This window comes from Daldinia loculata, assembly GCF_022478755.1.
Source record: "Daldinia loculata strain CBS 113971 unplaced genomic scaffold F4817scaffold_1, whole genome shotgun sequence".
NCBI classification, from domain to species: Eukaryota; Fungi; Ascomycota; class Sordariomycetes; order Xylariales; family Hypoxylaceae; genus Daldinia; species Daldinia loculata.
Window position 1 is genome coordinate 981,955 of NW_026054855.1, and position 27,393 is coordinate 1,009,347.

General features: G+C 44.6%; 8 protein-coding genes and 1 non-coding gene across 9 annotated transcripts; 4 read left to right on the forward strand and 5 right to left on the reverse strand.

The window, feature by feature from the left end:
• The first annotated feature begins 5,083 nt into the window (after positions 1–5,083).
• F4817DRAFT_322703 (MFS general substrate transporter) lies at positions 5,084–7,515 on the forward strand. Its single transcript, XM_049301437.1, has 4 exons — positions 5,084–5,440; positions 5,550–6,829; positions 6,907–7,048; positions 7,108–7,515. The coding sequence occupies exons 2-4, from the start codon at positions 5,613–5,615 to the stop codon at positions 7,264–7,266; spliced, it is 1,518 nt and encodes a 505-aa protein (XP_049164001.1). The 5' UTR covers positions 5,084–5,440; positions 5,550–5,612; the 3' UTR covers positions 7,267–7,515.
• A 2,945-nt stretch (positions 7,516–10,460) lies between these two features.
• On the reverse strand, positions 10,461–11,565 carry F4817DRAFT_363130 (uncharacterized protein; the record flags this gene model as incomplete). The annotated part of the gene is made up of 2 exons (XM_049306612.1): positions 10,461–10,484; positions 10,717–11,565. The coding sequence occupies 2 exons, from the start codon at positions 11,563–11,565 to the stop codon at positions 10,461–10,463; spliced, it is 873 nt and encodes a 290-aa protein (XP_049164002.1).
• Positions 11,566–12,173: 608 nt separating this feature from the next.
• Positions 12,174–13,540, reverse strand: F4817DRAFT_322706 (NAD(P)-binding protein). The gene is made up of 4 exons (XM_049301438.1): positions 13,407–13,540; positions 12,992–13,345; positions 12,709–12,916; positions 12,174–12,653 (listed from the first exon to the last, which is right to left on the reverse strand). The coding sequence occupies exons 2-4, from the start codon at positions 13,225–13,227 to the stop codon at positions 12,381–12,383; spliced, it is 717 nt and encodes a 238-aa protein (XP_049164003.1). The 5' UTR covers positions 13,228–13,345; positions 13,407–13,540; the 3' UTR covers positions 12,174–12,380.
• Positions 13,541–16,474: 2,934 nt separating this feature from the next.
• Positions 16,475–17,313, forward strand: F4817DRAFT_322712 (uncharacterized protein). Its single transcript, XM_049301439.1, has 2 exons — positions 16,475–16,774; positions 16,831–17,313. The coding sequence occupies exons 1-2, from the start codon at positions 16,660–16,662 to the stop codon at positions 17,133–17,135; spliced, it is 420 nt and encodes a 139-aa protein (XP_049164004.1). The 5' UTR covers positions 16,475–16,659; the 3' UTR covers positions 17,136–17,313.
• Positions 17,314–19,512, forward strand: F4817DRAFT_322713 (tannase and feruloyl esterase). The gene is made up of 3 exons (XM_049301440.1): positions 17,314–18,800; positions 18,899–19,208; positions 19,268–19,512. The coding sequence occupies exons 1-3, from the start codon at positions 17,568–17,570 to the stop codon at positions 19,348–19,350; spliced, it is 1,626 nt and encodes a 541-aa protein (XP_049164005.1). The 5' UTR covers positions 17,314–17,567; the 3' UTR covers positions 19,351–19,512.
• A 189-nt stretch (positions 19,513–19,701) lies between these two features.
• Positions 19,702–19,808, reverse strand: F4817DRAFT_t3. Its single transcript has one exon. It is a non-coding gene; the product is annotated as a tRNA-Thr (tRNA).
• Positions 19,809–21,253: 1,445 nt separating this feature from the next.
• F4817DRAFT_9467 (S-adenosyl-L-methionine-dependent methyltransferase) lies at positions 21,254–22,471 on the forward strand. The gene has a single exon (XM_049308075.1). The coding sequence runs from the start codon at positions 21,469–21,471 to the stop codon at positions 22,249–22,251; it is 783 nt and encodes a 260-aa protein (XP_049164006.1). The 5' UTR covers positions 21,254–21,468; the 3' UTR covers positions 22,252–22,471.
• On the reverse strand, positions 22,472–24,976 carry F4817DRAFT_9470 (uncharacterized protein). The gene is made up of 4 exons (XM_049308077.1): positions 24,308–24,976; positions 24,003–24,243; positions 23,803–23,940; positions 22,472–23,742 (listed from the first exon to the last, which is right to left on the reverse strand). The coding sequence occupies exons 1-4, from the start codon at positions 24,457–24,459 to the stop codon at positions 22,693–22,695; spliced, it is 1,581 nt and encodes a 526-aa protein (XP_049164007.1). The 5' UTR covers positions 24,460–24,976; the 3' UTR covers positions 22,472–22,692.
• Position 24,977: 1 nt separating this feature from the next.
• On the reverse strand, positions 24,978–27,384 carry F4817DRAFT_9469 (uncharacterized protein). Its single transcript, XM_049308076.1, has one exon. It carries the CDS (start codon positions 27,058–27,060, stop codon positions 25,462–25,464), a length of 1,599 nt encoding a protein of 532 aa, XP_049164008.1. The 5' UTR covers positions 27,061–27,384; the 3' UTR covers positions 24,978–25,461.
• Positions 27,385–27,393: the final 9 nt, after the last annotated feature.

Here is a 27,393-nt window from a genome sequence, read left to right on the forward strand (position 1 = left end):
CCCCTATTGTTTCTTGTTTTACCGTCGAGCCCAATTATGAACCATTTGTGATGTATCATGTCAGGTACTGGCGTTTGCAGGCAGGGGAACAGGGGGATAGTCCTATAACTTCTATTGTTGGCACATATATTGCCTGGTCGCATACCCATCAACTGACCACCGATCCCCATGGACTTGGCCCATGAGTTGACACTCAAGTGTTCTTCTGCGATCATTTGGAAAAACGGTGGATGGAGTTTGGTATACATTCGATCAGCATTCACAGGACGGGGAAAAGCATTTGGGCATAAACATGGATGTTATGCGTGATCAGGATATTAAGGGATGACACGATATTTCCAATGCCCACCAGTTACACGAAGGAGGAGAACTTATTGTATAAGATACAGGTACTTGATATGAGGTGTGAGAGTATGTACTACCGTAGCTTTCTACGCTCGGGAGATAATCATATTGGTCAACGCATAAGACTATTGCCCGCTGTGAATTTGCTTTGAATCTGCTTAGAGATGGAACCTGAAGCCAGCTGTAAGGTTTAGTTACCTATGTATCGAATCGTCAACTTAATATAGCACGGCCCATTTTAGCCACGCAAGCCTCGTCATATGTAGCTCATCGCTAATAAAACTCAATATGAATCATTTGTCTAGCCTTGTATCAGTCCTGTTTATGACTTACCCGGTGTTCTCGTAATGTATAATGAGTCATCTTTGATCGTCTGATGTACTGCCTGGTACCAGGCAAGGTCTAACGAGACGACTCCTGGATACCACACGATCAATAGATCTTCTTCCCTTGTTTCGATACTAAGGCACCGAGCAGACATAGTACATACAGTGTTGCTCTCAGTCACTTCTATCAACCCACAAACCACAACTGACTGTAACAGCTAGTTTCACAGTATCGAGTAACTTATACATTCATTCCATTCCTAGCCAAGTTAATATCAGGCCTAGACCGTAATCAGCCTGTTTACCGGTATAACTTTAGATACATCCGACTTGGGCATTATTGAAATAAGTAGCCGTTAACATAGTAGTGGTCTATTATAAAGACTACTAGGTACTACAGCCTCGAGCTCGATGAGAATATAATGACAAATCATCTATAGTTGATAAAAATTGCTAGGATCCTCTTAGAAATGTTATGATATTTATCACGTTATTCATTTCATATGCTTCCACGAGAATAGAAGTTGAGCAGTATGTATAGAAAGTCTACTTGTGCTACTACTTTCAATACTATACTAGTACTTCGCCTTGTTTCCATGACTCGGTGAGGGTTTCAGGCGAGGCTGTGAAAGCTTCATTAGTTCGAAGCTATAAATTCCATGTTCATTTATATATGAGCCTTTTCCTTGGTCTGAAGTCATGATTAGGTACCTACATAACTTCCAGAAAAGAAATTGCTCACCACCAGTAACTTGACTCACAAACCGAATGCTACCTAATTATTGTTAGGATTCAAGATGAGACACCCAGAAGGATAGGATAACTTTCGGTGCGCATAGCTATGGGCCCCCGTGACTTAGTTCAGAGTTCCTTGCGCAACACCGAAGTCGTTTCAATGTCTTCTAGGTCTACCTATCATCATCTAGGAAGTTCATCTCTTTAAGTGCTGATATTCAAGATTCAGCCGGACTGTGAGGCCAATCATAAAGTTAAGTATAGCTCGATTCGAAGAGTAAATTACGTTTGTGTATCTTGCAATTCGTTCTGTTAGCGATAAAACTCGGTAATCACGAACTGCTCAACTTAAAACCAAATCAATCTTGATCTTATAGTATTCAAGATCAGCTCGCGCAAGTCGTCAAGTGATCTTGCAAACATATTAACTTTGACAAGACACCGCTTGGATGTTGTATTCAATTTGATTGCACTGGGGAAGATTGGTTCTGATCTAATTTTTAATTTGAGGGTTTCTACTTCATTTGTTCGCACCCTGGCGCTGAACTGCCTAGTTGAGCGTGTGTTGGTTATTATCTAGGCATCCTTGTACTGTTGATACCACTCCTTCACACAGGATCAATAAACAATGACTATCTAAGTAAGGCGCCGGAGGCACAGTTATATGCCTCGGTATACGTTTATATAGCCCTGACATAAGAGCCTTGCGCTTGATAGACTTCACAGATAGTAGACGTGCATCAAAGCCTAACATACCTATGTTCTATAATATATTACTAGGATGGCTGGCAGTTGGCTTCTGTAGAGTAAAGTAGAAACGGAGGCAAAGTTAGAACTCGATCGTATATAACCACGTGGTTTTGAAAAGTTGACTCACTAGGGCTGACATTTCAACCCTTGGCATCGTATCTGATGGGTCTGGGTATACCGCTAGATATGGATGGTACGATGTTAATTATAGTAATAAACCACCAACATCCAACGCCTAGCATTTTTCTAAAATAGGCGTGCGGACATGGTATTTTTGAATGCCATCCCTGCATATGAAATTTGAATTCCGATTTGGTTTGGTCCTTTTCCAATTTCTTTTTCCTCCCCGCGTTTCTGATACCGCTACAGAGCTTCATTACTTACATTTGAATATTGCTTTCATATGTTATTGCCTACCTAGGTACCTAACTTAGACAGTAATAATCAAAAGCGAGGGCTGCTGCGACTACGCAAAGCATCGTTCTAGAACGACGGACGTATGACCATGGCTTAATGTTGCTGACCTGCTGAATTATCTAATGTAACCTTGCGAATGGCTGTGTCGTGCAAGAAAGCCGTTGCATAGTAACTTGTTCCCAAATGTTCTGTACCACATGTGAAACGCAATTGCAAAATCGGAGTCGCACGTAGGAGCAACACCTCCATTGATATGAACTGTGGTCGTGTCTAAGAGTATAGTTTAGACCCATTGAGGTTTAGTTAAAAGACTGCCTTAGCTGAAGATCTTGATATGATATGAGGTTCGTCTGTTTGTTCGGTATTGTTATCTTCTGTAACATTACCCAGAGAATTGGGACAGGATGATATGCACCGTAGCAGCAGTCAGCCAACCGCTTAGGGCACCAATCGAGATAGGACAGATAAATTTCGGATAATGGCAGTATCATTCTCTAGTGGTGTCCTCGGCCTTACAGAAGATGTATGTCTCTTGTGAAAGTCTGTTGGCAATGTCTCTTCCCGTTAGTACAAGAGAAAGAGCCAAGTTTTGGGCAACGTTACATATCACAAGAAGTAAACTGGCTGACGAATAGGGGTTTTATCTTGGGCGGTATCCTTAGGTGCTCAGGTTTAATTGAAATCCTTCTCTCCAAGTAAACCTTAGGTATCTCTTAGCGTAGAGAGGTACCTAACTAAGGTACTACACACAAATGTACAACTTCCTTCCCCGGAAACGCTACGCCACCTGGCCAATGATGGCGATCCAATGACCATTCGTAGCGGGCCTGTCTCGTGACTTGGGGCTTTTTGCGTCCAATTAGAGCTGGTTTGTGATCTCCATATTCGGCCCGCTGCTATCTTTCTTCTTATCGGCTATCTTGTTAACCTACATTAGCGGGTGGGGGGGGTCTATTGACATAATGTCAGCAAACATGTTGAGGTGTGGACATAATGTCGGCCATGCGCATGTCAAATGACTGTTACTACGGTGATTGGCTAGTATACGTAATAGGGTCACCCCCGAGGGTAATTGTATCTAAAATATAAAGATGACCAGGTCTGAAATAGCTACCGTACGTACACGATTATACCTTATTGTAATAGTATTGCTTTCAAAATACTGATATATTGGGAAATAATAGCCTTTTAGAGATCGTCACCAACGGTAGTCACGGTTACTTAATCGATAGATGTCACGTACGAGACGATGTTAAGCGAGGTCATCGTCACCACCCAAGGGCCTAATAATATTAAAAAAAAATAAAAGAATAGAAGGCCCTGTAATCTAATATAGGGCCTTGAAGATATTATATATTACACAGCATACAGGCACATGCAAAAGTCAATTGAAAAGATTACTTGAACTACTATTACGAGATTATGGGCTACGTGTTTTACCATTACACTACGAGGTCATTACGAATTACGATTACGATTACGATTAAAGTTTACTGTATTGCAGTATATATGCATACTCCAGGCCTTTATTTAACCTATATATACCCGGGGCTGACATTGTATTAGATCTCTGACATCGTGTTGAATTCCTGACATTGTTAACAGGCCTGGTAATTACTACGACTTGGAAAGTATTGCTGACATTATAGATACCTTGACATGCTATCCATTTGAACTGACTTATAAGTACCTATAATGAAATCGGTACAACAAGCTTTGCAGACATCATATTGACCTATTAACACGGTCTTGACATAGTGTCAGGGCCTGTAATTATGTAATTATACTGACACGTTTGCTGACATAATGTCAATAGACCCCCCCCACCCGCTAATGTAGTCTTGTCTTCCATGTCCCTGTCTTTTACAAATGTTTTCTTTTTTAGAGTACTGGGGAAGATAGTCTAAACAAACGCAATTTATGTAAGGGTCTTGCTTAAGGGTCTTCCCGTACATTAAGAAGATGAGAAAAGATCCCGTAGCTTAATTAGACTTTACGAAGCCAACAGCATTCTATTTCTAGAGGCAATTGAAGATAACACGACATTCCTACCTAGCAACACGAAGTACATGTATGAAACAAAATATCGTACGGATTCAGCAGAGGTAGGTACCTACCTAGGTAGATAAGCTTAGCTCTCTAGCGCGTTTTTTGAATAAGGGAACGGAACTCGCGAAGGATTGCCTGCAGTCTGACCACTTAGTCAAAGCACAAACAACTTAGCGTCCTCGTTGCCCCAAAATCCCCAGAACTCTAAGAGCACTAAGGTTATTAGTGGAGTGACATCGTTGACACTTCAATGTTCTTCGTCTCGTCTTGTGCGACATATGTATGTATAGCTCCTAAAAGATATACGAGGGGTAATCGGGCTGGGCGTGTCACGTAACCATCATTCCGAGCAACATTCACGAGCTATAACGAGTTTTCCGGGCTGAAAGTTGGTGTTACCATACCTACCGTAAGTACCTAATCCGACCGTATTCCGTTCCCCGTTCCCCATTCCCCAAAACCGCCAACCACAAGCTTCCCAAGTAGATCGTGACTGGTACCATCCGATCAGCACTAGGTTAGGTAGGTGCAGGTACATTTTCTGACACTTCTTTCGCTGGTACATTCCCGCATGCATAATAGTGGAAGTATTCCACACGTGCCGCATATCGTATTAATCTAACATCGCCTTATCTTACTAGGGTGGATACCTTATACAGATATGTACCCCAGTACCTACCTTCTATTCTGGTACAATATTTATTTTGTTATATTGTCTACGCCCTTTCCACTTCAGCGTAACTCTTACCTTTTCCCATCTTCTGCTAAGTTAACGGTCAATATAATTTAGCCGCCACGGCGATTAATAATTTTCAAAGGTATGTTTCTACTTTGCTATACGAGTCATTCAATCCCCTATTGTGCTTTACTTCAAGTACTAGTTAGCATTAGCGATCATTGTAATAAGCTAACACTAGATGTTTACAGGTCTATGCTAGAGATCTTTCTTCGAATCGCTAGGGGAAACTGACCAATCGACCAATTCTAAAAATGGCAGACGCGAAAGAGCCGGCGGTCGACGCCGATACGCAAGCCGTTCGAAGATCCCACTCGGATCTTGCCGCGAGTACGCACGGCCCCGGAGCGCGTCCTGATGGTTGGATGTATCGAGGTTTTCGGATCGGCAAGAGGGAATTCTGGTATGCGTCACCCAAGATCCAGCTTCTGATGGTCGCTTTCGTCTGCTTCATGTGCCCTGGAATGTACAATGCGCTTCAAGGTCTCGGTGGTGGTGGACAGGTCGATTCGACTGTGCAAGATCACGCATCCACCGCTCTTTATTCCGTCTTTGCCGTTGTCGCTTTCTTTTCCGGCTCCATCGCGAACAAACTCGGTGTAAAGATTACTTTGACTATCGGTGGCATTGGTTACTGCATTTACTCTGCTAGTTTGTTGTGCTACAGCCATACCGGCAATGTTGGCTTCGTCGTCTTCTCCGGTGCTCTTTTGGGTCTTTGCGCCGGTTTGCTCTGGACTGCGCAAGGAACTATCATGATGGCTTATCCTCCCGAAGAGTCCAAAGGTCGTTACATTAGTTGGTTTTGGATCATCTTCAACCTCGGCGCCGTTATTGGTAGCTTGATTCCTCTCGGACAGAACGTCAGCAACAACACCGGTACTGTCACGGATGGCACGTATATTGGCTTCATTGTTCTCATGTTTGTCGGAGCGTGTCTTACCACCCTCTTGGTGAATGGAGACAAGGTTATCCGTGATGATGGTTCTAAAGTTATCTTGATGAAGAACCCCACTTGGCAGAGCGAGTTCATTGGACTCTGGGAGTGTATCTCCCTCAGCCCTTGGGTCGTTGCTCTATTCCCCATGTTCTTCGCTTCCAACATCTTCTACACATACCAGCAGAACGTTCTCAATCTTGCCTATTTTGATACTCGTGCCCGCTCACTGAATAACCTCCTTTACTGGCTCGCCCAGATTTTTGGCGCCGTTATTGTCGGATACGCTCTTGATATCAAATCAATTCGGCGATCAATGCGTGCCAAGATCTCATTCGTTGCCCTTTTCTCCCTCACCTTTGTCATCTGGGGTGGTGGCTGGGCGTGGCAAGAGTACCAGCTTGACCGAGCGGCGTCTGGGAAAGTACCCGATGATCAGAAAATTGACTGGGCGGACAACAACTTCCTTGCACCTATGTTCCTTTACATTTTCTACGGCGTGTATGACTCCGTATGGCAAACATGCATTTACTGGTAAGTCCTTGAAATTCCTTGAAATTCAAAATGAACCATGTAAATAGGTATATGATGTTAGTCTAACACAGTCTTAGGTACATGGGCGCTCTCTCAAACTCTGGCCGAAAGACTGCCAACATGGCTGGATTTTATAAGGGTCTTCAATCCGCTGGTGCGGCCATTTTCTGGCGCTTAGATGGCATCCACACCGAATATAACACCATCTTCGCCGCTACCGTAAGTTTACTCTCTCCTTTCCCATACAGGTATGGATTCGTAACTGACAATTGAAACAGTGGGGTGTATGTGCCGGATCTCTCCTAATTGCCGCTCCAATCCTTTTTACGAGAATCAAGGACACTACCGAGCTCGATGAGGACCTCAAATTCAGTGATGAGACGGCGGGTGATGTCGTACCAACTGTAGTTCCTGAAGAGAAGCGCACTGAAGTCTAAACGGTGATTTCTTTGATATACTTTGTTTAATGGTTGAAAACACTAGGAGCGAGTGTTTATGATTTTGATAGAGCCATGGATTGAGCGGCTGGAGATTTTGGAGTGGTTAGAATAACCTACCTGTGTTGACGCATGATGATGAATATAATATTAACTAAATTCATTCATGCGCATATAAATATACCCGATGATACAGTTATCAGACCTGAAATTCTTCAAGTACTAATGTTATTAAGACTTGATAACGAGAACTACTACAATACTTTGCTAAATCCCGACCTTCGTTGCAGATAAATACAATGCTCGAAGAACCAAAAACCGCCAAACGTCAAAACACTAAAACACCTCCGATGACCCGATATCTCCGGATCTGGTCCCGGTCCCGGTTATTACCCCAGTGTGAGATTGATCGATCTTGTTTATCTCTACTATGAAGGGGCATGCTACCCATCATCAGGATTGGTTCAATGCGTAGGTAATTACTGAATCAATGCTATGCTAGCTAAATTGGCAGGGGGGGGGGGTATTGAAAGGTTTCACAATATATATATTTAACGTTCCTTGCTCCCCCCCTCAAGCTAAGCTCCAAAGTGCAATGTTACGTTACTTTCACTAATTGCTAGATTTATATCCTTAACAGTAGCATCATTACACAGGTTTATAAGTATGCCACTGGTTAAAGCGATTAAAAGTAATATGTTAGAACTATTACCTATGGTAACATTATCTTGTTGCTCATATATATTTCATAGATGAACGGAAAGCTATAGATTGATTGCTAAGATAGCTTTAAAACATTAGTTATTGGTTCCATATAAATTTGATGGTCTTAATTATTGGCATAAGATAATGCTTAGATTAAGGCAGACTAAATATTATTAAAAATATCATACATGTATACTCTTTTAAAAATCACCTTACGCACCTGTTACTTGCAAGTTTTAATCGTTGCAGCACATTCGAAAAGAGCAATAAGCTTTTACCATGTTAAAATTAATCATAGTTCCAGGAATTTACTTCGTAAAATAGTGCTGGTGCATCTCATGGGCTCTACGAATAAGGCGTGACAAAAATTATTAAGCCCACGGTGCTCTTAAAATAGGTTCATAATAACCATTTTTCGGGGGAAAGGCCTTTTAGTCTTAAATTCTAAACTTTTCTCATTCTTCTTACAAAAGTTCATGTCAACCTCCTTAGTACTTATGTTAGTAACGTGGCTTATTGAATTATTTTTAAATAAATGTGTTTAGGTGTGAAATATGAGTGATTAGGTACCTAGGTGATTAAATAAAAAAAGATCAATTTCACGGTAAATTCATAAAATGAATAAATAAGTTGTTACAGTTGCTCTACCAAATTAGCTGCTCTTATAACGAGTTACATGCTTTCACCATACGTACATCATCTAAGCTATGAACAGCATGAAGAGGCCTTTTTTGCCCATTTCCGACCAGACCTAAAGTTTAAATGTAAATACGCAAGGGCATTGGCTCTCTGGGTAAGGAATTATCACAAGGTTTGTGCTTTCTTAGTTCTTTAAAGCAATTGGCTATCAAGTTATGAACATAGCTAAATCTTGCTCGACTTGCTCGGGGCCTTTTTACAGTTTATTTGTGCTATTTGCTTGAACACAGAAATGCACAGTTTTGACTAAAGAATTACTGCTTCAATAAGTTCCGCATAGAATATATTTGGAGATAATAGTGAACTTAAAATCCCATCTAAAAGTATCATGGGAGCTATGACGGTTCTTGTTTTTGAGATAGGGGAACTGATAAATTTATTGTAAATAGTTTGTTTTGGTCAATAAAACTGGTGCATGAAGCATCGGATACCAATGTCAACTTCTCCCCTAACAATTTCCGCACCGGCATAAGCTATCACACGCGGGAAATTTACAAATGAAATCATCCTAGCGGCATAATAGGGGACATTGCTAATGTAAACATTCTCGACTATCCAGTTTGCAGACGATAGGAGAACACAATAGATTCGTCCACGGGACGGCTCTACTCCGCTCACCCATTTACTTCATGGTGCCTAGCCACTGTCTCTTTCCCTTTTCAAACATTATCAGTGACACAAATGAAAAAATTGTCCCACCAGATTTCTTATTTGGACGGGATCTGACCAGATCACCTCTTCTATTGCTCTTGCCTTGTCTCTAGAAGCTTACTATTTGCAAGGCTTGATTCCAAACTTCATTTATTTTTATCATTCTTTAAACTCAGACCACCATGGCTTCGAACTACCCCCAAGAGGTTACCACCATCCCATTGGAATCGGTAGATGCCAGCAAACCGGAATTGCCTTTACTGCCTTGGGAGGTCCAATTTTTGATAATCGAACGAACCGCAGAGGATCACTTGCCGGGTGCTTGGTTTGCGTTCCGCTTGGTTTGCAAAGACTGGAAGGCGGAAATAGAAAGAGTTGTTCGGCAGAGATATCTTGGCGTGACCACTATTACTCTCTACAATTTTAAGGAATCTTTGTATACCATGGAGTTTGACCGACTTTCACAAGACAGCTATAATGCATTCTTCAAGATATCGGATCCAACAAAGACCAAGGAAGATTTTAGTTATTGGACTAAAGAGACGGCAACTTCCTTGGAAATCCTTTTTGGCGAGACTTTTCACCTTGTAACGATTTCAGAAGTGGCGTGCAATGACCCTAAGCGTATGTACACATGAGGCTCTTTTCAAGAAAGCAGCTGCTAACTCTCCTTGTACAGTAGACGGAATAGAGATAGATTCCGAACGAAATATGATATCTATACCTTGGATTCCAATGATCAATCAAGTGCTGGGCGATGAAGTTCGTCTACGTCACCGAGCGGGCAAGATTTACGATGCAGGATTACAATCCACCAAATTGGAGGAGCTGACATACTGGAGAAGATTTCCCGTGTTGCAATTAGCAACGGGCTGGAATAAAAATATAGCGAGGAGGGGGATGCTAATATACCTGATTAACCGAACTGAATCCTTTAAGCTTGAGATACAAAGTGTTCGAGAGTCCCGAATACAACGACAGTACGCGCTTAGTTCGGACCGATCCCACACTGCGTCCTTTTTTGGTTCATTGAATCACGCTGCAAGGGCTTCACGAATACTCCGTAAACGGAATGAATTTAGACCCAAATGGGCGAAATGGAGTGGTGAACAAGATAGATTGGGGGTTATACCTCAACCTTAGCTTAGATTCTCCGTAAAATCCTATTTATCTAAGTTTTATTCTTGGGTTAACCTAGCCTATGGAAACCTGTCTCGTGGAGGCTGTAAGGACCACCATGTAGGAGCTTCGAATTAGGATCCTAAACCTACCTAATCCAATCGCCATTCCTAATATCGATGCCTAAAGCAACCCCTAGATACGATCTGGTGAGCCTATTGCTGCAGCTCGACGTGTCCCTCCCCGTTTCCTATATCGTACGATCGGCTGCGCTACAGGCTCTTCAGCTTCGAAGAAACTACTCTTGGCAAGCGTAATGGTATGGACGAACCGTAGCTTACCGTTCTCGAGGCGGAACTCGTGGCTGTCAGGCGCGTTGCTTAGGTGTTCGAAGATGCAGAATACGCTGATAGAGCCATAGGTAGGATCGATGACGTAGCGGCGGTGCGAATTGGGCGCCTGGTTATGGTTCGAAGGAATCCCAACTTTGCACGAATCCGTTGGAAGCCCGCTACCCGTGTATACGCTGCCCTCAAGTCGATCGCACGGCTGACCCCAAGGCACAGCGGCTTCAGCAGTACTGTTGCTCCACATATCCAGGTAGGCGTCGGCAGCGTTTTTGAGGGTTTCGCGCGAGGGGCGTTTATCCTCTTCAATGAGGGTCCAATTCTCCTTAGACGCGTATTCTAGCGTCTTGGTGGAGTTGAAGAGCCACGACCCGGTCGTAGACACGATCAAGTCCATGAGGTAGCAGCTCAGATCGCCCGGGCTGTGGCGGATCTGGGCACCGATGACATAGGGTGCTGGTTCACCCGAGACGTTGTGCGTTATGATGAGCTCGGTGAAGGAGGAGCAATCGATGGTGTCGACGATAGTGTGGCGGTGCGCGATATTGAGCGCGTTATTGAAGATGCCGCTGGTGATTTCTGCCGTTTTGTTGTTCTCCACGTACGTGAAGTTGTCAGCGATATTTTCCAGGCGGTTTAGCTGTCCATTCTCGTGCGCCTCGACGTAACTGTCTGCGAAAGACTGGATATATGTCCGGTTGCACTCATATTCGGCGGCAGCTTGTGGCAGTAAAGCCCCAAGGACCGCAATGCCAACACCTAAGAGACGGGAATGCATGCTTAAGTTTCTATTTCCAGGTATAGATAAGTCTATCGATGTGCTATAGAGTCGAGTCTAAGATGCAAGAAGTGTCCGCTACATCTTCACTCATCTGGAATAGGTCTCGTTAGTAATAAGTATACCTTTTTAATCGGCGCGTAGGTGGAAGTGCCGTTGCCAATACCCCAAGACCTCCCATGGCCAAAGACATTCCCGGCTCCGGAAGAATATGCGGGAAAATTGTGCGATGACATCGCCGCTCGAGTCTCTCCCCACGAACTCTTTACAGATATTAAAATGCGACACGGGAATCTAGACCTGAGGACGCTTTGGCCTAAAGGGGTAATAGCAGAACATAGGCGCCCGCTTCTCTAATCTTACCCTTCGTGCCCGCACTCTCTTCCTTGGAGACGTTTATAAGTCTGTGGCTTGGCTGCGGTATGTCTTGTAGAACTAGAAGTACCTAGATACTTACCTTTGTGAATAATTTGTAGCTATTAATCTGGGGCAGATCGTCCTTTTCGATAACATTTATCGAGATAGTAAAATAGTTCCTAGACGTTATTAGGCGGATGGCATTCATCTTAATCCAAGTAGACTTTAAGTTCTCGATTGAGATAGTGTATCCCGAATTGATGAACCACCTTATACGGTAGTTGGAAGCATGCGATACTCCTAGACATCTAGGCCTGTATTGTTAAAGAAAGGGGGTGGCAACGAACTTAAGATCCGTTTCTCCTATCTATTACTCCTAATATTCCCTCCATAACAGGAGAGTGTAATGGTAATCTCACCAACATCTTGCATTGAACTTTTACCCACAAGTTCAACTATTATTCGGAAACTTGCTGATGTGCCTTGGCAACCCTGATCAAATCTTCGGGCATCAACGGGTCTTTCTCAAAACCATTTATAACCTGATCCAGCATAGCTGTCGCAAGGTCCACGATACTGATGCTAGGGATACCAGCAACAAGTTGTATCATAATGCCGGCAATAGACCTCATAATTTCGCCAGGTGCAGTGATATAGCCTGGCTTTGCGACACTGGCCTCAACTCCATCAAGCTCAGCTGCCAATGCAAGAACTTGGTTTTCCGTCTCTCCCTATATTCCTCCAATCAGCTTTGAACTATCTAGTTGATTCTTTGTCTTTCCTTACCCGCATGTAAGAATACTGTGGCTGAAACCGTACGGCCTTTTCCGGGTCACGTTCCGCTGTTGCACCACTCATATAAAGGAATCGAAACGGCTTCGAGACACCAGCTTCATGTATGGCCTTAAAACCTGTGATTGTAGATGCCTGACAGATGCGCTTGACTTCCTCAAAATCGTACATCCTTGATTTTGACGGCGTGATAGCGACCGTCCTAGTCTTGTTAGCGATCTTACTCGGATATAGGGGCTAATCTCCGCAATGAGAAGAAGATCAAAGGGTTCTCTACCATATACAGGCCGTAGCTCCAGCAAATTCAGTTTTGACTTCTTCGGGGTAATGATCGTAATCTTTTATTACGACACTTTTAAGCTTGGAAGGGTTTGCGTTCGGTAGAAGCTTCTCAGGAATTGATACCGGCTTGCGAGCTAGAGCCACGATAGATGTAATCTCGGACCTGCTTAAACTCTGTCGTACGATTTCATTGGCTACGAAGCCTGTGGCTCCTGAAATAATCAATTTCATTATTGTGGTTTCTGGATAGTATTATTGGAGAATATAAGTCAAGGTGAAGCAATGTGTTCATAGCATAAACTACTCGCTTTGGAGGTTTGTAAATAGTTACCTTGTATTATATCGCATGCTTAGTCTATTAGCTGACAGTTGGACTTGGCGGCAAGGATTGCACCGAGGGTCCGGCTTACTGCATGCCGTAGCGCACACAATATTCTCGGCCGACAATCCTCTTCGTTCAGGGATAGGATGCTTAATTATTCCGCGACCGTTCCGTGGCTTTGTAGCAGGTCGGCGAAAGCAGGCGCCTGATATCCTACTAACTACCAAATAAAACTCCGAATATAAGATCTGCAGTGACAGAGTCTGTGCCATCTTGCACTTTTCTAAAGGAAAAACTCGTTAAATGCATTTTACACCTAAGCTACCAATTATAAACTTGCCGTATTATATCCTCATAACCATTTTCGTTTCTAATATGCCCAGCAATGAACGATAAAAGCGTACATAATTCATATTTATAATTCGACGCTTAACACATGTTTTCGTGCGATGATAAAAGAGTAAACAGAATAAGCCGGTAGTTAGTTGGTCTAATAATTGTTCGTGAGATACGAAAGTTGGGTGCACATCCATCTAAAACACTACGACCAAATCTTTATGTAGGTATTCATCATATATCCTAATATCAATTACAGTCTCCATATAATTTAAGAAGGCGAAAATGGCAAAATACGTGCTCTTCGTATTAAGACTAATATTCATAAAATGTACTGGAGTGGTAGAGCGGGTCTATTTAATTTGATAGGTGTAGATCTGTTTTCGGGCGGTGAACCTTTACTAAGAGGGTTACGCGCAATCTTTACCCAGTGCAACGCTTAAGGACATCATATTGGGTACAAATGCACCTCTTCATATGCCCCTATTGCTCATAGACCAGCCCTAATGTGTTAGAAAGATCGTCAATTGATGACGACAGTACTCCATAGGCGGTTATCGGAATGTAGAGTTATACATTCGTTTGCTGGAAGTGCTTATTTAAATATTCATGAGATACTAATGTTCCTTCGCCATACTGCAAAGCTCTCCCTTTCCATATAACTACAAGGGGTAGAGTCGACACCTGGTTTCTTCTAGCTGTCTCTTAGGGCGGATCATAGCATAATACTTCCCAAATAATTCCATAAAATGCCGCCAAGAATATCCAGCTTGAAGTCAATGATAGCTCTCTCGTCTGATGATGCACGTAATGGTGCGCGCACACGTCAAGTCACGAACAATCGCGCCATGGACAAGAGTCGACGCCAAGTGGAAAAGGACAGTGAAGGTAGGAAAAATTGATGCGAATCAGATAATGCCAATACTAATTTAGAGCTTGGGAATAGGACACGGCGGCTGCGTATGCTAGCCTCGCCCTGTCCTTCGTCAAGCGATAAAGTCCAGCTTGCTACACCTATCAAGATATCCAACGTTGCTGCTGGTAGCGTCAAGATGGTTCAGGCGAAAGCCCGAGTTCATAAGAAGAATAAAAAGTCTATAAAGCATGCTCATGCATAGTACGCTGTAAGTCCGATCTCTATCAGTTTGACTAGGGTTCCTACCTATAACTCGCACAGAGTTGTAATAACGAATCCCGGACCCGAATATAGTAGAAAGTCTACAGAGATATATACTAACATGTAAAGATAGACGGGGCATGTCTAGCACCACGGTTCTCGAGCCTATGTTCCTGCGTTTTAAACCACGATTCGTCCCAGAGTTGGAAATCTGTGAGCAGGTCGAGATAGGAAGCACGTAAAGAGAACTAAGCTGAAACTTCGAGTCGGAGAGTATCTTTAGAAAGATACGCGAATCAGTGAGGGCTACTGAGAAATGTTCAGTATAACTCGTCTTTGGGTAGGATTCGGGGATATTGACTATGAACGCATAAGTTATAATCATGTACCAAGATTAGTAAGGAAATCTTAATGAGGATACGCTTTGATTCTTTCGCCATTCTACTTTCTATGATTAAAAGTACGACATCCTGAATCTAAAAATGAAAAATGTTCATGAGTTACTATATACTTCCTACCGAGGTAGGTACACCATCTTGACATATTATTACCTATCTACCTAGCCCAACCTATTACATAGGTAGGTACGAGCTTATGCTACTTACAGAATCATACCATTAGGAATTTAGTAGTGAAACACCGTCGCCGATATATCTCCTACGTCGGTAGAGCTAGGGTTAGGCTTGGTATTCATTAGAGTAAGAGCGGAAAGTGTAAACGTAGCGATTCGGTTTATCCCGTTGCAGCATGCTTATACCTTTGGTGATTATAGTGAGGCGGAAATTACCTAGTTTCAAACAATAGGCGATACAGCCAATGGGTATCGCAATCAGGGGGTGTGATCGGATTGTTAGCTACGGGAAATTACGCATCAGGGCTAGGTTGTCGATTTGAGGCCATCATGATCCAGAGGAGAAAGATGTTTGCCAATAAGTTTCCGACGCCAAGTGGTTGCTTTGCGTGTATGCAAGTCGCAGTTGATGCAAGATGAGAGTACAGAACGCCACAATTTGGATTTAATTACTTTTCTTTTTGGGCGGGCAGTTTTTCAACCAATAAGCATTATGATCCAATGATCACTGCCCACGGGCATTGCATATATTGCGTGTCGCCACAGGATGCTAAAACAATCAGCCGTCTTACGGTTACTTGCAGCTGGTTGTCTGACTTGGAAGAACTAACAGTCCGTAGGGGTTCTAGAGAGCATGGTATATTACCTCATCTCGAATCAATCTAATAATAGATAAACTTATTGGATACATCTTTAGGGGTTGGCCCCCGGAAAGAAAGAATCAGACCGTGGGAGAATTATCAGTAGCAAGCCTTCCCGACTCCTATTAATATGTAACAGTGGCGTAGAGGGATGATACAAAACGAGAAGTAGGAACATGCAAGATTGAGGAACTGAACAAGGTTCTCAAGTATAAGAGTCGTACAATTTGTTAAAGGCGGCCGATCGCGCCGTCAGTGCCCGATAAGGGTTGCAAACGTGACCTAACGCGAAGTAATACAGCTTTTGGTGGCTTCAGGTACCCTGGATCAACACGCCATAGAAGTGATGGGTATAGTTGGCCTAATTTCTCCCTTATGTGGTTGCAGGGTGCATCCTGTATTGTGATACCCATTGCCAATTAGGAGTTCTTAGGCTGTCTCTCTGCATATGAGACGACCTGGCTTAAAATCATGATTCGTTAGTTTATATAAGCCGACTTGGTGCGGGAAGTACAATGTATAGCGCTGCTTGGAATAAATTATATAAGGATCATCTACGGGCTTATAGCACTGAAGATACCAAGAGTCCATGATAACCCGAGCAAGACTTTTGACACCAACTATCAACAAGAAATTGAAAGTTACTTCCTAATTTGAGTCGATATTTTTTTCCAGTATGTCTTCGCAGTCGGCAAGTACCGCTTCCAACTTAGCCCTTGAGGACAGAAGAATCTATGGATTTGGGCCCGATCATCGTATGCCCCATTCATGCCCTTCATGCCTTGGAACTCCTAGGATGTAGGTTAAAGTCCTAACTAAATCAAATAAAATATGGAATCACACTAACCGGGGCATATTCTAGGGTTAATGATTGTCATGATTGTGACGGGACCGGTCTTGTGTGGGACACCAGTTCGGACAGTATTTACCAAGGAGAGGAGAAACAACAGGCATCACCCGGTGGATCCTCTCCGGAGAGTTCTTCGTTATCATCGTATGACCGGCAAGGTTGAAAGTAATTATTGCCTCCGATGGTCTATCCTGAGGACATATTCGTGTACTGTGTCCAGTCGTTCGAGCATAAAGGAGAAAGCATCTACGGGGAATATCAATAAATATGTGGTACCTTGGATGGAAATAACAGGTACCTAGACACTGATAAGGAAGCTCGCTTCAAGACTAGCAAAACGAAGCTTAATGGATTACTTATGTACTAGTAACTGGCAGATATCCACTCTTAATATTCGGTGGGGTAATGCATACGATACAGGGGCTATAGGATGCGGAGAACCTGGGGTAATCATTTCGGCTTTGGAGTTTCCCTGGGTTGAGTACCTTGTTTCCTACCTCCTGAGCGGGGAATATATGCCTGGTCTTACTCTAAAGGTCAATGGAACTATAATAAATACATCAACTACCTGATCGCCGGTGTTACTTCAACTAGGTTGCGAGATGTAGTTTCAAGAGTGGATGTCTAACGGTGACTATCCCTGAGCAAGGCTACATACCCTTATTCACCGCATCCTAACACTAGGAGATATTTACTTGATATACCTAACTGATGTATAACCAAGAAGCTCAACTATGTCGCTATCTACCTTGTGCTTTGCCGTCTTCCTTGGGGTTGCTGTCCGCTTAGCTGCATGCTCTGCAGACGAATGTGCATCACTCGGCGCCCAAATTCCAGTTCATAATAGTACAATCCTTATGTATAATTACTTACTTAATGGAACAACTATTGATCTTCCTGGGACTGCGGAGTCCTGTGGAGGCCCGAACCTCAAAGCTAACGCCACAGCCAATCTCTGCCGGCTTGTGTTCACCGTCACGACTTCTCCCTCGAGCGAGATACAGCTAGAAGCCTGGCTCCCAGATTTGCAGACCTGGAACGGAAGAGTGTTAGCGACAGGGAATGGCGGCATTGGGGGATGTATCGACTACGCTACTATGCAAAATGGGGCTGGACTGGGATTTGCATCTTTCGGGACTAACTCTGGGCACAACGGATCAGTAGGATATGAGTTTTTCCTGGACCAACCTGAGGTTATCAACGATTTCGGCCATAGAGCAATTCACGTCGAAGCAGAGGTCAGCAAGGAATTGGCACATCAGTACTACGGAACCGGAGCGACCAAGACGTATTACGCAGGCTGTAGCACGGGGGGTCGTCAAGGTTTTCAAAACGCGCATTTGTATCCTGAAGACTTCGATGGGATGCTTCTTGGGAGCCCGGGTGTCGACTGGTTACACATTGTGGCCTCTAAGGGGATCCTAGCACGACGTATTGGATGGCCTCATCTAAATTCATCGGCTTATGTGCGTCCAGAGCAGTGGCCAGCCATCGTCGAAGCACAGATTAGAGAATTAGATTCTCTAGATGGAGTAACGGACGGTATTATAGACGAGCCAACAAAGCACCGGTTTGATCCTGAGAGCCTAGCATGCGGTACCGGCCTACTTAACTCTTCACTTTGCCTTAGCCCACAGCAGGTAGAATCTGTGCGTAGAGCGTATGAGCCAATCATTAGTGCCTCGGGTCAAATCGTTTATCCAGCTTTCGAACTAGGCTCCAAGACTGATGTATTCTCCGAGAATCAGGAGAACGGGACAGTTAGGTTGAGTTATACGATCCTTGAAGACTTCTGGCGTGGCGCAGTTTTCAATGATACCCATTGGACACCAGAGAATTTTAATGAATCGGACATGGATTTTGCCGTAAGCATCAACCCAGGGCAAGTCAATGCTGCTGAGAAAGACCTGTCGAGTTTCTATCGCAGAGGCGGTAAGATTATCTCGTATCATGGGAGAAATGATGAGGTAAGTAAGGTTTAGTAGTATTATGGAGGACTAAATGATGAATAGATCACTATTAGGCAAACTTTCCGAATCAATCAATGCTAACAGGCAGTTATTAGACTGTAACTTCTGCTCTTTCCGAACAATTCTTCACTGGGGTTCAGGCTGCGCTGAACCTCACACTACAAGATATGCATAGTTTCTACCGACTATTCTTCCTTCCCGGAATGCATCATTGCTCAGGGGGACTAGGCCCCTGGAGTATAGGGAATGCGCAAAAATATCCGTTCGACAAGACACTCCTAGATTCCAAATATAATGCACTTATCGCGTTAGTTAACTGGGTCGAAAATGGGACGGCGCCGGAAACAATTGTTGGTACAAAGTACGAAAACGATCTTATTGGGGGTAGAATCACGGCACAACGAAGTGAGTTTTCCGTATATCTCTTCCCTTTAAGGTCGAGTCGCTGAGATTCTATACATTAGCATACTGCTCCTATCCTATGGTTAGCAAATGGGACGGCATGGGTGATGCAAATCTGGCAACTAGCTGGGAGTGCGTTTTATGAAGTCGAACAGAACACGAAGCGTACTTGGATGGGGAAAACGAGTGATATACTAGATAGGTTAGGTACTTTAGGAATTTCTACTCTGGAATGATTGCCTACTATTTCCCCTTAATTAATGCCTACTCCAACATAAGTTTACCAACCCCTGAATAGACCTTTCTATACAAAAAAGGCTCCCTGTCATGTATTCGACACTTTCCAACTCAGCTTTCCTTACCTACATTGCTGGTAAACTAGCAAGTCAAGCTTGAAAGGATTAATTGAAACATTGAGAGATAACATTTAAAAATAAAAATATTAAAAATAAATAAAACTCTTTAAATCCTCTAAAGGAAAAAAATAAAAATATTGTGCCCCCACACCGGATTGAACGATGGACCTCTCCATATCGGATTTCACTAGATCACGCTGTGACCATGTGGTACGAGTGGAACGCTCTACCACTGAGCTATAGGGGCCGTACGGTGGCAAAATGCTGCTATTTTAGTCTTATAATTTTGTGCAAAATTTCACGCTCGCTAACAACGTATCCCCTTAGACATTCCCGCGTAGTAAAGATAATTCTATTATATGATCTTTTAATTTTTAGTATCTTGACATAACGCCTTTATTGAACAAAGAATAAAGGCTAGACGGCAATTCTGGTGGGCTTGCTTTACGTAATAATATAGGTTTTCGTCTAATACAATTAGAATCATCTTTTCCATCTTTTCATTCTAATCATCATTCATCTAACCTTACTATTATTCAATTCTCAGTTCAAGATCCTCGATTGAATCCATTACTCGGGGTACAGAGACCAGCTTCGACCCTGGAATCGCCTCGGGAATGATAGTTCTAGCGTCCGGTAACTAACAGTAGTCTGAATTCCCCTGACAGTCTGGTCTCTCTTTAATATATCAATTCTTACTTCGCTTTAGTATAAGTATCATATCACTCACTGACAGCAATCTTACGCTCAATGTGATAGGTTCATTAGCCCTATTGCCACTCGAGGACTTCGAGATAACGGTCCTCCCTTTTTGTCGATGTTAAGTTTTTGGCCATACAGACCTCCACTGGCATGGAATATTCCTCTGGTATATTGACTGAGCCTCAAATTATTTAATTATACCTAACTAAAGGCCAGTTTTTAGTAAGGCTACCTAGGTAGGTATAGTGCACTAGTTAAACTAAAGGGGCGTTGTCTGATCCTATCGCAATTCTCTTGATGTCACCTGCATTTAAGGGCATCGGTGGAGTAGCAATTATTTATCCAGTAGTCAACCATACAAGTATATGAAGAGAGTGAAGTCCTCCTTCGAGTTGAGATATATGGGCGTTGATACAGTCCCCTACCCCTTTATATTACGTTTTAGCTACGGACTGCGTGCTAATTGTTACTCTACATATAATCTACGATTGCACACACGAACCCCCTAGCCTTAATGGATGGTAGATGATTACAGACAGCTGGGCTCAAGATGTTGCATATATACGGCTTACGCCTCTCAGCTAGGTATTGACACAAGAATGATGTATCATACTAGGCATATTCTACTTCTCAAACGGATACCTCGTCTTGATCGGGAGTGGCATGTGTGTTCTACGAGGCAAGGTCATCTAGAACTCACTACACGGGAGCGTCATTGCAGACAATATCATCTATAAATTGCGCACTTGCTATTCCCACAACTGCACTTTTGAGACGTACATTACCTAGTTGGCTAATATTCGGAGGAGCATATGAATGACATATAAAAGTGCAATGGAGTAGTACGTGATAGCACGGTAAACCTCATCTGTTCCAGCTTAGATAAGAGCTTCCGTCCTTAGCTGCAGCTGCTTGAGGTTGTATTTGCTTACCGGCGTCCATCCAAGACCAATGAAAGCTGTGATAGTTCATGACTCCAAGTAGACCCCCGCATACTCAGTGCAATCTGTAGCCGATCGACCGGAATTATCTGCATTGAGATCGTGTGGTAGATAATGTGCTTTATTGGGAATATAAAAGCATCTCGTAGAGCAACCAAGATATGATCGGAACTCTTGTTTACATTAATCAGGCATACACATTGCGAATCGATACTAACCTAGCCTCAGGAACTTTACTAGAAATTAAAAGTACTAATAGTCACTATGTCACTCACAGAAGAGTTAAAAGGGGACTACAAAGAACATGCCCGTGCCTACAATGAAGAGTACCCCATGCTCCCCCACGGTATCATGGAGACGCAACTCCTAGCATCCGCACTAGGCGACTGCACAGGCTACACCGTCCTCGACCTAGGCGGCGGGACCGGCGTGCGCGCGCGGGAAGTCATCGACCTCGGCGCCACCAGCGTCGACGTCGTAGACCTATCCCCGGATATGCTCAGCGCAGGGCGTCGGACCGCCGAGGGTGCGGGGGCCAAATACGCCGACAACATCGGGTGGCACGAAGGCGACGTCTCCAAGCCGCTGTCGCACCTGCCGCTGCGCCAGACCTACGACCTCGTCATGGCCAACTGGGTCATGGACCACGCGGCCAGCCTCGCCGAGCTCGAGGCCATGTGGCGCAACGTCGCCGCCTACCTCGCCCCCGGCGGCCGCTTCGTCGGCGTGCGCTCCGGCGACCCGTACGCGTCCTGCGCCGCGCAGGGGAAATACGGCATCAGGTATAAGGACTGGCGGGACGTCCCGGGAGGCGTCTTCTTCCGGTACGAGGTGGCGACCGTGCCGCCCATCGATATCGTGGCCTCGTCGTGGGAGGTGACCTACTCTGGGTCGACGGAGATGATGGATAAGGTTGGGCTGGGCGAGGTTGAGACGGAGCCGTATGAGAATGCGGAGGTGGTGAAGAAGGACCTGGGGTTTTGGGAGCTATTCTTGGAGAATCCGTCAATGGCGGTTGTGAAGGCGCGGAAATTGGCGAGAGCGTGAATGGGGTTTACGTATTAAAGGCTTCCATAAATTGAGGCTCTTTCCTTCTTCTGGGGCGGAATATTGCAGTTCAGCTGAATGCTACAGATATGCTTGTCTTTAGCCTTGATGGAGGGAATAGGGGGAAAGGGGAAGGGGCAACTCAGGAGACCCAATGTTGATGATTGATGTTATTGTGACTTGTTTTTTTATTAACTAATATATACAAAGCCCAAGCCGAACTGATGTTGGGAACTTCTGTATCTATGCTATAGTCCTATGCGACTTCTTCTAGGGTCGACACAAGACCCTAAGAAATTGCAATATGCTCCCCAATGGCAAGAGAATCGCGTATACACTTGTTTCGAAATCGATATAGCTTAAGTGCGTCAAATCCTAATATGCAATCCCAATATGTATGCCTCCGCTCGTATGACTTTTCCTATGCCCAATATCTATCCCTTACCACTTCTTAATCTTCCGCATGCTACCCTCCTCTAGTAACGCCTTGTGCATGTCGAAGCTATTGAAAAGTAGGTGCGGTTCATGGCCCCAGCCCTTCTTGAGGCATTCAAACTCGGCCTTCTCGAAGTAATCCTTGAGGATGGGTCGGTAATCTTCGTGGGCGCACTTGTCGATGATGACGCGGGCGCGCTCGCGGGGGCTCAAGCCTCGTACGTCTGCGAGACCCGTTTCCGTCACTACCACATCTAAGTCGTGCTCGGTCTGATCTACGTGTGTGCACATCGGTATAATACAGCTGACACCAATCGGGTCTGTCTTAGATGGTCGCGTTGACGGTGTGTGCATGATGCTGTACTTAGACGACCGCAAGAAGTCAGCAGAGCCGCCTAGTCCGTTCAACATGCGACTGCCCATAACGTTCGTGCTGTTAGCGTGCGCGTAGATATCAACTTCGACTGGCGTGTTCATGCCAATTACACCTAGCCGGCGGATGATCTCAGGAGAATTGGAAACCTGCTGCGAACGTAGAAGCAACTTATTACGGTACGCTTCCCAGTTGTCGTAAAAGCGCTTAAAGCCTTCGGGGGAGAAGCGGACCGAGGTTGCGGTAGCGAAATCGAGGCGGCCAGAGTCGAAGAGATCGAGGAAGGTGTCTTGGATAACCTCGGTCCACACTTTCAGGTTCCAGAAGTTGGATTCACTGAGGCCACCGATGACAGCGTTGGCGATGTTACCGATACCAGATTGCAGGGGGAGGAGAGACTTGGGCATGCGGCCATGTTGAACTTCGTGCTCAAAAAACTCGATCAGGTGGCGTGCGATCGCACGAGAGTTTTCATCTGCAGGCGTGTTATGCGTCGTTTGGTCTTGGTAATCGGACTCGATCACGCCGACGACCTTTTCCGTATCGATAGGGATAGATGTAGTTCCAATACGGTCTTCTACGCCCATAATCAGGTAGGGCTTTCGTCTAGGGGGCAAGTCGGTCATCGTGATGTCGTGAAGTCCATCAAAGCTAGGGATCGACGTGTTGACTTCGATTATAATCTGGTATTACGAATTATGGTCAATGCTCCGTCTTTGGAATTAGTTGGTCTAAGTGCTCACCTTGTCTGCGAGCTGGATGAGTTCTGGTGTTGCGCCGACCGATGCGCCTGGGACGATGCTTCCATCTTCTTTGATTTCCGAAGCTTCAACCACTACGACATCTAACTTGTTGCTCGGCCTATCTTTGGTGTAAAATCCCTAGCGATGTTAGATATAAACGCACTTATAGATCACATAGTTGAATCTCTGCGCTCACTTACATATACTAGATCTACCGGAAACATAGATAAATGCTTATCAAAGAATTTAATCCTTCCCTCGTTAATACCCTTTGCAATAGCCTTGCCGACTTGGTGAGGGCTACGCCTCTCGATCATGTCGAGTGCAGCCCATCGGTTCTCGGTTTCGGCTCCTGACGACGCGCCGACAAATAATGTGTAGCGGAGCTTGCCCTGGAGGTTGTTCTTCTCGACATGGTCTGCTAAAAACGTGGGTATTTTCCTGCAATTGGAGTTTAGACAGATGAACTGCATGGAGGAAAGGAGGGTAATAATAAGCTACGTACTTCGGATAACCCACACCAGTGAACCCCGACCAACCAATATAGGCACCATTAGGGAAATGGTGAAGCATGTCTTCAGGTCGGCATAGCTTCTTTAGCATCGAAGGTCGACTAACTCGAGCCTTCAGAGCTGCGGATGCTACAGGCGAGGCCATGTTGTCTCGATTTTGAGCTCAGAAGCTCCCGCCAAATGCGACCTGGAGGGGCAAGCAACGGAGGTGATGAGGGGCACAGCAGTGATTCTATTGATACAAGCACGAAAGCACGATTGGCTACGGAATTGGGAGTGAGCAGAAAAGATAATTAGAAGAAAAGGATAGAAAATTAGGAACGAGGGTTAATTAAGAAAAGAAAAGAGGAGTGGAGAGTGGAGAGTCTGGGGAAATTTCACTATAATGATTTAAGGGTTCGAGGTTCGCGACTCGCATGTAAGTAACAATTAAGTATCGATTTTTGAAGCTTGGGGAAAATGGAGAACGCCGAACGCCCGCCGAAACCGAGGCCCATAAGTTTTAAATGGTCCCACTACGGAAACTCTCTTTCTCCTTCAAGCTGATATAACAGGCAATGCAGGCGATGTGAATTCCGGGGAAAAAAAGAAGAAAAAGTTCAAATAAACATCTAGACAAAATGAATATTTCCCTCTCTTTTTTTCTCTTCTTCGCTCCCTGGGGTTCCGAATACTCAATGGTACACCAAGCGAGTTGCTGACTACCTTAGGTACCTATGCTATGACGACACTTTGACGCCGTTGGCCCGTTCCTGATAAGCTAGGCTCGGCCCGAGCAGCATCGAAATCCCTTTGGTCCGGAGAAAGGGAGTATATGTAAATACCTATGAAACAACAACGGGCTTTGAATTATTCGCCCGGAAGACATCTGGTTAAGGTTCTACCAATTAATTGCTTTCATTCGCCCGTCCTGGTGTAATAGGGGCTCTTATACCGAATCTAGCCTCCACATTTAAGACGTTCCAAAAACAATCCGGGGTTGAGCGAAAACGTGCCAGTGCGTTTCGAGAATTTGTATAGGCTGGGGGGCTATATGCGATTTTGCAAACGTAAACCATATGTTAAAGAGCTACCACTATTCTTCAAAAGACGACAGTCAAGCGGCTATATCTACATAATGCTATAGAGGGATAACTGGACAAAACTTCTAACTAGCTTGACGATTCCAGAGATCTCGCCACATCTCTTTGAATCCGTAATGGGGTGCTTTCGAGTCGTAAACCTTTGCAGTATGACCACCTTTCCCGAAGCGATCTAAGATACTACTAGGACTATTTCCAACCCCGTCTGATAGGGTTCTCGCCGGGCCACTGGCTCTGTCCTTTATTGCATCTGCAAGTTGCGGCGCAACATCCGCATAGCAGTTATTTAACTCTCGTTCGAGTGAGAAATACGGCTTCTTTGCGAGTTCAGGCGCCATCAAGTTATAGGATCGTGTAAGAGTGTTCAGATGGCTAATGGAAAGGTTCATGTAAGATTGTTCCGTAGCTAGCCAATCGGGATCTCGGAAGGGTGGCAATGGAATCTCCTGAGTTGTCGCCGCACTAACAGCAGTCTCCGGCGCCTGTTCGGGATTCGTTTCTAAGGATGCCTGTTGTCGCATTTTGGCCATGATTGGGTCGTCTGTCGAATTCGTAGGTACTGCTATCTGGTCGATGTTGCGCTTTCGCGGGTTGTGGACTTCTTCGGCTTTCGCGTATTGTCTTGCCCGATTCATCTGATCTTCGAGTGAGCCGCCCTTACTTGCGATCATACGTGAAGCGTGACGTCTCCAATCATTTCGCAGCCGAGCCCGGAACACGTGCGCGGCTTTCGATAGTTCCTGCTGCTTCTCAATCCACGGTGGTACTATCTCTTGACGCTTGATCATCTTGTTCATAATGTACTCGGTCGTATCTATGAATGGATTATCACTTCTCGTATCTCGTTCGACTCCCTTGCCCCTCGGAATGTTCTTGAACTGTCCTCTCGCGATGGCATCTTCGATTCTCTCGTTTGCTAACGAAGCTAGTCCTGTCAAGGAATTCGGTAGTGCTCGGGCAGCAGGTCTAAAGCGATCGCGGAATTCCTTCCTCATCGCCTCCCTCGCTTCCTCGCTAAGGCCCCCTTGTACCTCTTTCATACCCATGCCTGTGTATACAGAAGCCTTATCCCTAGCGTGGGCAGCCCTGTGTCTGGCCTTCATCTTTGGTTCTTGTCTAATTCGCATGTCGATCGGTTGGAGGTCAGGTAATTTTGGGCGGCCTCGTAAATCTCTCTTTAGATGTTTATGTGCGTCGTCGAGCATCCGTAAAACAGCATCTTCAGTAGCTTCAGTACCCGTCCATGGCTGACTTGTTGCCGCGAGACGGGTGCCCACGCCAGCAGCGGATGGCATTCCGGCTTCGGCAAAAGCCGCGGCATGTTCGGATCGAAATTCGGCATCTTTAACTTTCGCGAGAAGACGTTCTTTTAATTCGTCCGAGAAACCGGCGTCTTCCACCGATCGTCGACCGGCTCTCCCTCCTGTGAGCAACGCCTCCTCCGTGGCCTCTTGCAGACGGCGGGCCATCGGACCCAGCTCAGGATTAGTGTCTTCATCGGCTGTATTATTAGATTGACGGCCAGGGTTGCTGCTAGCTGGGAAATCGGTGGACTTGGTTGCATATCTTTTCCATTGATTAATCGCGGGGCTTTGGGTGTTTTGAGCAAGTAGTGCATGAGCGCATCGAGCGCAAATGTACGGAGATGCTATGCCTCTAGCCATTTCCACCTTCTACGTAGGGTAATAACCAAAGAAGGAACATTTTGTTATGGCAGCATCAAAATGCGTATGTCCATATTAGCAATACTGTGGCAAGAAAATCAACGGACGGAGATAAGCAACAATAGTAAGAAAATCGCGAACAGATGAGCTCATAAAACTAGAAGCTTCCCGGACTTTAGCCGATTCATACTTCAGCATCGTGGATATATCTTTTAAAGACAGTTAATTTATTAAATAATTTCGTAATTCGTCAGAAAAAGAAAAGAGCAACCAATGGGGATTGATTATATAAGATAAGTTTAATTCTAAAACTTTATATTCTTGCCTTTAAAG